The sequence below is a fragment of the Cryptomeria japonica genome, chromosome 2 (genome assembly GCF_030272615.1).
Source record: "Cryptomeria japonica chromosome 2, Sugi_1.0, whole genome shotgun sequence".
NCBI lineage: Eukaryota > Viridiplantae > Streptophyta > Pinopsida > Cupressales > Cupressaceae > Cryptomeria > Cryptomeria japonica.
Genome location: NC_081406.1, coordinates 655,850,088 through 655,858,921, shown reverse-complemented (window position 1 = coordinate 655,858,921; position 8,834 = coordinate 655,850,088). Strand labels below are relative to the sequence as shown.

Sequence of the window (8,834 nt, the reverse complement as noted above, 5' to 3'; positions counted from 1 at the left end):
CATATATTTATTAAATTTAACATAAAAAACAATATTCCCGTTGAAAAATTCATATCAATATTTGATAAATACATTGAAATTGGAAAAAAAGTCCAGAAACTGACGCGATATAGAGATTTTCCCCGCGATTTTAGTAAAGCGGGACCCACAGCGACCTCTTCGGCAGCATTTGTTGTTGTTATAAGTCAAGACTCAACAAACACATAGAACAAAATTTGGGTATCTTTTTAATTTTTAGGGTTTTTTGCTTATCATCAATCCTTATAAATATAAGGTTGGGTGAAAGAAATGCTGAACTCGAGCAAATGGAGCAGCATATGGGGTTTGCAGTTATTCTCACTTGCATTTTATCAGTGATAGTTTTGCTTGTATTAGGAAGACAAGTAATATGGAGAACGGATAACAAGAAGAAACGGTTGCCCCCTGGATCAATTGGATGGCCCATTATTGGTGAGAGTATCAGTTTTTTTAGATCTATCAATTCTCCATATCAAGAAAATCGTCGAAAGTTCACTGATGAACATGAAAGCAGGTAAATAATGATTTCTTCTATTGAAAAGTACTTGTATGGATGTTGTTTCGCCAATGGTTCTTGGTCTTATAGATTGATGGTCTCACAGATGTCATTAAAATTTATTCGTTCATTCAATGTTGTTTTGCCATCATTTTTGTCAGTTTTATTTTCTTTTATGAAGATGTCTTCCATTTTTATGCTTGTGTGATGTCTATAAGACTTTGGTTGGTCACAAAACACTTCTTTATTTGCATTATCCTCTTTTGTTGCACGCTCCTTTATGCTTTCAGTAATGGTAGGTGAAAAGGTGTAGGAAACAAATCTTCCTTTAATTATTCTCATTTCTTCCTTAAGGGTCTTTTTCTATGAAATTTTTACACTGTTCTTTGTATTGTTCCTTTTCTTTATGTTCTCTAAAATGATTTTGACTTCATCAAATATGGTGCCCTTCAAAGATCATCATTATTGTCGTAGCTTCATCTCTAATGTCGATTACATCCACAATTGCAATATCTTGAGCCACACCACATGCCTTTTCATAACAGTCTTTCAATTTTTCTCATGTCCTATCATTATCGATATTTTTCTTTCTTTAAGATAGCATAGCTCACCGTCTCCATTCCACTCATCCATCCCTTCTCACTCAAACTCTTTGAAAATTGCATTTAAAAGGCTTCCATATACTAATAATTCTTTCAACTTTTCAATATTTTAATCTTTCCTTGTTTTAATCATTATATACTTGGACTAATTCTACTTTTTATGACTTTTTCCAATCTACTTTTTATGACTTTTTCATTGGAAAAGAAATTTCACGAGCACACAATCAATATCAATTCCCACTTATTAAGACAACCTCATTCACCATTGGATCAATTCACATTAAATACCAACATAGTATGGTGTGTTAATTATGTTTCAATTTTGTTATGATTGCAGCTCTATTCTATGAATCTTATCATTCATAAAAATAATTCAATGTGGGTGGCTTTGGAGGTTTTATATGGGAAGCGTACCAATAATTGTTATAGCTAACTTTGTGCATTTATAGATCTTAAATGATAAATCAAATTTCAATGATTTTTTTTTTGTTGTTTTTGGATGCGACTGTTGCTTATAGCTATTGTTCTGGTCTTTGGGTAGAAAGGCACACACAGTGGGATCCATTATGCGAGCAAGGGTCAAAAAGTGGTTATTTCAAAGTGTCGTCCAGTACCTACTTAAAAATGTTCTAATAATTGTGCACTACAACCACCTCAAAAATGATCAATATTTATGTACAAATGCCCCTATAGTTGTTCACTATGTGTACCAATAGAGTTGCATGACATCTTCAATTAAAGTCCAAAAATTCTAGCTAGCGGGATAAAGTGGGTGGCTATTGGTACATGTAAAATTTATTGCCAGCAGCTAATCTCCATACAAAATAGCACTGTAAAAAAAAAACAGTATTTTTTGACCTAATTTTTTGTGTTTTTACAACAATAAGGATGCAGATCATGAAAATTTAGCTACTGAAAATTTTGTGAAATTCCATTGTGTTTTGTAGATTTTAGAAACTATACAAAATGCTTTTTTGTGTGGAGATTAGTCAAGTAGTGAAATTGAAATGCATACAGGTATGGGCCGATCTTCAGATGCAGTTTGTTTGGAAAACCGAAGACAATTGTATCAGTCGATCCAGAGTTCAGTAAATACGTTCTGCAAAATGAGGGAAGATTTTTTCAGGCCAAATACCCGAGCTCTACAGTAAAACTTATAGGCAAATATGGTCTGCTAGATGTCCATGGAGAGCTACAGAGAAAACTCCATGGAACTGCTGTGAATTTGTTGAAGCACGAGAATCTGGAGTCTGATTTCATGGAAGACATACAGCATGTGTTTATCACTGGCATGAAAAAATGGGAAAAACAGAGAGACATCCCTATTCAGCACAAGTGCCATCAGGCAAGCAAAATGCAAACTTGAAATTTTAAAATGGCTGTTTACTTCTTTTAATCATCTCATTTCTGTTTTCCTTTGAATCTTTTTGTCTTTCAGCTTGTTCTGAACTTAATGGGGAAAAAGTTGCTGGATTTACCCCCTGCTGAGGAATTGGAAGATATATATAAAGCTTTTGATGAATACATTGGAGCTGTCCTCTGCTTACCCCTCAATATTCCTGGAACTGCTTTTGCCAGGGGATTTAAGGTATGTTCTGTAAAGCTTGAATTCAGCCTTCCCCTTTCATTTCTCAATGTAAAATTCTTTCTTTTGAGTTTGGATAATGTTAGTTATATTATTTCTCTGTGTTATTATATATTGATGACATGCTTGTTGTGAAATCTAATATGCAACATATAAATGAGATTAGGTAATAGTGTTTCTAGTTTCTGGATTTGATTGTTGAGAAATTTTTAACCATCAACATTCGAGATTCATCGTTAGGATGTAATAGAATTCAAAAAGTTGTAAGATGAATCATGATGAATCACGGAGTGTGATTTGAAACATTGATGGTTAAAAATTTCTTACACAATCAAATCCAGAAACTGCAAACAATATTTGAATGGATTGTGAAAATCTTATAGCTTCAATTAAATAAAATTAACATAATCATTTGCTATGAAAGATTTTGACACAGCAAAACAAACTCTTAAAATGAAAATAACAAGAAATCAGACAAAATTCGCACATTAACATTCTCTCAAACTGATTATATGCAGAAAGTATTCAGAAGATTTCAAATATATGATGCAAAACTCTCGCTTTTATGTATTTTCCTGCCTTCCTGGATTTAAAACACTCTCTTTTATCTATTCTTCTGCCTAAACCTAATTTAAAACTCTCTCTTTTATCTATTTTTCTGCCTTTCTGGCTCAGAATTTGCAGTCTTCATATTTTGCTGCAAAGTTATAGTGATAATGGATTCCATTTTGCATTGCAGGCAAGGAAAACTTTGATAAAAAAGATTTACGAGTGTATAGAGGACAGAAGACAACATCCAGAAGTGAACCATAACGATCTCTTAACGAAGCTTTTGAGAGAAGGCATCTATTCAGACGAGATCATTGCAGATCTTATATTGTTTTTGCTCTTTGCGGGGTTCGAAACTTCGTCGACTACCATGGCATTTGCTGTGAAGTTTCTCACTGAGAATCCGCAGGCATTGAAGGAGATTACGGTCAGTCCATTTTCACTGCTTAAAAATTAAAGTAGTCAGCAGTCCAAAAAGACGGCTAATGTTGAAAATAATGATCTCTATATGAAAACTTTTGGATTAAATTGTGTATAAATAACTATTTTTTGATTTGGTAATGATCAGGAAGAGCATGATGCTATCTTAAAGTCTAAAGGTAAAGATGATCAAACGTTAACGTGGGATGATTATATGTCAATGAAATTCACTCAATGCGTGAGTATATACAATATATTTCAATTTATTTCATTATTTTAAATATCAAATTTTCATATTTCATAATGAACATTGCAATTGTTTTGCAATTAGATTGTGTAGAAATTTTTTATTTCTTTGGTCTCTCTATTTTCATCGTGATGATGGATCATAGAGTATGATTCGAAAAGTTGATGAAAAAAATCTCTACACAATCTAATCCATAAACAATTGCAATATTTGTCACTAATTTTAAATATTAATGACATGAAATTTCTACAATTCATATTGTTTTTCATATCCTTTAGTTTTCTAATATTATGATGATGGATGAGGTGTGATAAAAAACTCTAACATAATCAAATCTAAAAATAATATTAAACAACTTTAAATGTATTTTTAGTTTTTTTTAATTTGTGTTTTTATAATCATTGTAGGTTATAAAGGAAACACTTCGTATGGTTAGTGCTGCTCCGTGTGTTTTCAGAGAACCAAAAGAAGACATTGAATACAAAGGTTTAATTGAGAGTTCTTTTATAACTTTCAAATTCATGTCATAATTGAATTACATAGATATCAACATCTCTGTATTATTGGATTAATGTGCTTTTATGAATGATCTAAATAATAGTTGACTTTATAAAAAAAATTACAAAATTTCTTAGGTAATGATAGTTAATGGGATATTTGTATCTTTGGTGGTTTGTGATGATTTCATTTTTTATAACTGGTCCTACATATATATTTTTTGTGCATGTATCTTTAAATATAATTTAATGATTTTATGTTAATGCAGATTTTCTTATTCCAAAAGGATGGATAGTGTTTGTGTTCTTAAGTGGCCAACATTTGGATGAGAAGTATCATTTTGAAGCTCACAAGTTCAACCCATGGCGTTGGCAAAACGAGGGCCATGTATGTTATGCAAGTGAAACGCTATTTTATATAGAATAAGTTAATGATGGATTTTGGTATATAACTAATTATTATTCATCATTAATTGATTGCAGGAGATTTCTCAAAATCCTTGGTATATGCCATTCGGTAAAGGTGGTAGACTTTGCCCAGGATATCATTTGGCTCGATTTGAAATTGCTCTCTTCCTTCACAACTTAGTCACTAAGTTCAGGTTAGCTTCATATACTTTTTTTGTTTTTAATGAACATATAACCCTTCTAAATTTATTTTTTTCTAATTATATTTTATTTAAATGTGTGACTACAATGAATAGGTGGGAGCCGCTAGAAGCTTCTAGTGCCATATACTTTCCTCTTCCTAGTATGGCAAAGGGATATCCAATCCGTCTGCATTCTCGATTACAAGAATGAGGAGAGCTCAATATAATTCTCCAAAATTTTTATTATCTTGTAAAATGTTGAATTTTTTAAAACTACAACAATTACATAAATAAGACAATATTAGTTAATGTTTTTTTTTTTTAAAATTGATATTTATATGTTTTTTATTTTTATTTTTGGCAAGGTGGCAATGCCACTTGATATATTTTATTAATAATATATAATTTTTACAATATATTTAAAAACTGATTCAAACTGAGCTCCCAGAGAAAAGAACCAGCAAGAAAAACTCCAGTCATTGCTCATCAACATGGCTATAGAAGAGAAGTAGTGAACAATCCTCTAGCCGGAGCTAGTTACAAAATAGAGATCAGCAAAGGAGCATGCAGGCTCATTTACAAATAGGAGCATGCAAGCTCATTTTACAGAATAAGAGCATGCAAGCTTATTTACAAAATAAGTTCCTGGGATATCTTGAAGGCCCTGCAACAAAGAACTCCTGCAACCAAAATTGACATGCCCCTGCACCAAAAAATATGTGCAACCAATATATATATATATATATACTACAAAACACAGAGAATTTACAAGAAACACAAGGGTCCAAAACATGACTGACACCAACGACATGAGATCTACAGTCTGCCATTATAGACAATGCCAAAGGAGAAGAGGTGAATGCACAATAAATTTGAAGATTTTAAATTTAAACTAGAAGAGTGGATTGTGTGCACAATTCTTTTTTGGATAGTGTGTATGCACAATTATGTATCCAACTTTTCAACAATATTATGCCATTAAAATCAATGCTCAACACATTTTGTCAATTATATCATACAATTATAAGAAAATAAACATGATGTAAGCATATAATTTATAGCATTTTCTATGTCCTAGATTCATTTCATAATTAAAACAAGGTCGCATTGCATCTTGTCAAATTCTGTCAAATTAGTTTGTTTGGTGCATGAACATTTAGTTTTTAATTTTTATTGATTATTGGGAGAGTTTTTAATTTTGAGTTTTGAGTTTTGGGTAGTTCATAAAAAAAGCACTCACATTCTCCTAAAACATAGGAATAGTTGTCATTGCAAGCTGAAAATTGGGTAAATAAGTTAGTACACGTGTGATTAGAAATATTCTTATTATGCCTCGGTTAAATGTTGGGATTCAAATATTACAAATTGGAAAAATAATTTTTTATTTACTTGACATAAAAAATGTTCATATATATAAAGCAAAAATATTAAAGTTGATTGGTACATGAACATTTGTTTTTATTATTTTTAATGATTATTTGAAGAGTTTTGAATTTACTGTGGTCTAAAAATAAAATATTAAATTCATCAAATAACTTCATTATATCGTTTGATATTTATAGTTTCACCTATGTTTTGATTAAAATATTGTTAATATAATGTTTAATTATTTTATTAAATATTTATACAAATAATAATATTAACAAAAGAAAAATGGTCCAATATTATATAGAGATTTAAAAAGGAACATATAAGTATAATATTCAGTACTTTTTTAATACTATTTTTTAAATATTTGTTAATATAATGTTTAATTTTATTTTTAATATAGATTTAATTGTATAATATTTACTACAATTTCAAAGCTATTTTTTAATATAAATAATGAATAATAATTATTTTAAATAAAATTTATATATAAAGATTAAATAGTTGTTGTTTTGTGCATGGGGTATTTTATTTACTTTGTTATTTCACTAAGATTGAAAAATCCAAAGGCAATAAATTCCTAAAAAATAGGAATAGTTGTCATTGCAAGCGAAAATTGGGTAAATAAGTTAGTATACGGGTCATTAGAAATAGTTTTATTATGCCTCCACAAAATGTTGGGATTTCAAATACTACCAATCAAAACCGAAGAAAAATAGATTTTTATTTACTTGACATAAAAAATGTTCATATGAATAAAGCTAAAACATTAAAGTTAATTATATATAATAAAAAGTTAATTATATATAATAAAAAGTTAATTATATATAATAAAAAAGTTTTGATTGGTTTTAGATAAAATTTGGGTAGATAAGTTAGTATACGTGTCATTAGAAATAGTTTTATTATGCCTCCACAAAATGTTGGGGTTTCAAAGACTACCAATCAAAATGGAAGAAAAATAGATTTTTATTTACTTGACATAAAAAATGTTCATATACATAAAGCTAAAACATTAAAGTTAATTATATATAATAAAAAAAATGTTTTGATTGGTTTTAGATAAAATTATTTAACTAGTAGTTAATCACTAGTTCAATATTTAATTTTATATTTTGAATTCTATAGATAATTAATTATTGAATTTTTTATATTTTATTTCATTTTATTTTTTTTGATCAGTAAAAGGCTGAAGCCGAAATTTTATTATAAAATGAGTAATACACCTCCATTATGTGTGGGCATCGGTAGGAAAAAATGGAGGGAAGAAAACCTCTGGTCTTGCCTAGATCCTATAATGGATCAGAAAACCAAATTCATTTTTTACCTAAACTAATGCTTACTTTCCAGGAAACATGCATTCTTGGTTACATATATTTCCAAGATAAAATGGAATTATCTTAAGATCAACCTTTATCTATTGAGGATCGAACCCCTTTCGATTTCTTTGCTAAGGGATTATGCCAGCGCCTGGGCCCTATTGCTCCTTCTAGCTCATTTTAGAAGTAGTTGAGTTCCTTAGTTCTGCAAAATAGAGCACCTTACCACACCTTACAACCAAGACCATTGTTAGTAGCTCTAGAAAGCCTTGCTAATCAATAAAATGTAAATAATTAAATTTAAACTTCCATACTTAGTAGTTGAAATCCTCTTCCCATAAAGGATATTGTACCCTAATTCATCTCTTATTTTGGGACCATACACCACTATTGTTATAATATCAATATAAGAGATTATCAAGGCTACAACAACCTAAAGGAAGGGTGAAATAACCAAACATTTCAGAGTAGATAAAAGACATCATGATTATAATGTCAAAACTAGTATCAATGACATCTTATTTCTCCGGTATGCCATCGAACCTTTACATTGCATGCATAGATCATGATATTAAATCTGATGTATTAACATAAAAAAGGCGTCCCTATCCTCCTCCATAACCTAGAAGGATAGAGAATATAACAAAAATGACAAATTCATATCAGAAAAATAGTCAATTGCCATGCTATTTTAAGCCTAACACAGGAAACCGAATCTACAAAGCTTCAGTCAAAGTAAAGAGTAGCACCAAAGGTCTACCATTAACCTGACTAGAGATCTATGTTGGCATTCTGATACTATTTTGTATGACTGCTAAGTGATATGGCTGTCATTGTTGGCAACATCATCTCCTTAGACTTCACAGTCCATTGGTAGTAAGTAGACCAGGTAGCAATGAGTAGATCGGCCAAGCAATAAGTAAACTGACAAGCAGTGAGTAGATCGACAAGCAATGAGTTAACCAACAAGCAGTGAGTAGACCGACAAGTAGTGAGTAGACCGGCAAGCACTGAGTAGAGCAACAAGCAGTAAGTAGATTGGGTAGCGGTGAGTAGATCAGCACAAGAGAGGTCCATCAGCTAAACAAAGAACATACGAGTATTTAGGAGGAAACCAGCTAAACAAATTTTGATCGGTTCACC

At 30.6% G+C, this 8,834-nt stretch overlaps 1 protein-coding gene across 1 annotated transcript; it reads left to right on the top strand.

The window, feature by feature from the left end:
• The first annotated feature begins 286 nt into the window (after positions 1–286).
• On the top strand, positions 287–5,331 carry LOC131067709 (cytochrome P450 720B2-like). Its single transcript, XM_059216818.1, has 9 exons — positions 287–532; positions 2,134–2,461; positions 2,555–2,704; positions 3,441–3,677; positions 3,819–3,908; positions 4,325–4,403; positions 4,684–4,802; positions 4,898–5,016; positions 5,119–5,331. The coding sequence occupies exons 1-9, from the start codon at positions 306–308 to the stop codon at positions 5,213–5,215; spliced, it is 1,446 nt and encodes a 481-aa protein (XP_059072801.1). The 5' UTR covers positions 287–305; the 3' UTR covers positions 5,216–5,331.
• The last annotated feature ends 3,503 nt before the right edge of the window (positions 5,332–8,834 follow it).

Excerpts from the sequence above, each read along its gene's own strand:
- LOC131067709 (XM_059216818.1), top strand. The coding sequence starts at position 306 with ATGGAGCAGCATATGGGGTTTGCAGTTATTCTCACTTGCATTTTATCA. Across the intron at positions 4,803-4,897 it reads GTTGGCAAAACGAGGGCCAT|GAGATTTCTCAAAATCCTTG; the intron begins GTATGTTATGCA and ends AATTGATTGCAG. Across the intron at positions 5,017-5,118 it reads AACTTAGTCACTAAGTTCAG|GTGGGAGCCGCTAGAAGCTT; the intron begins GTTAGCTTCATA and ends TACAATGAATAG.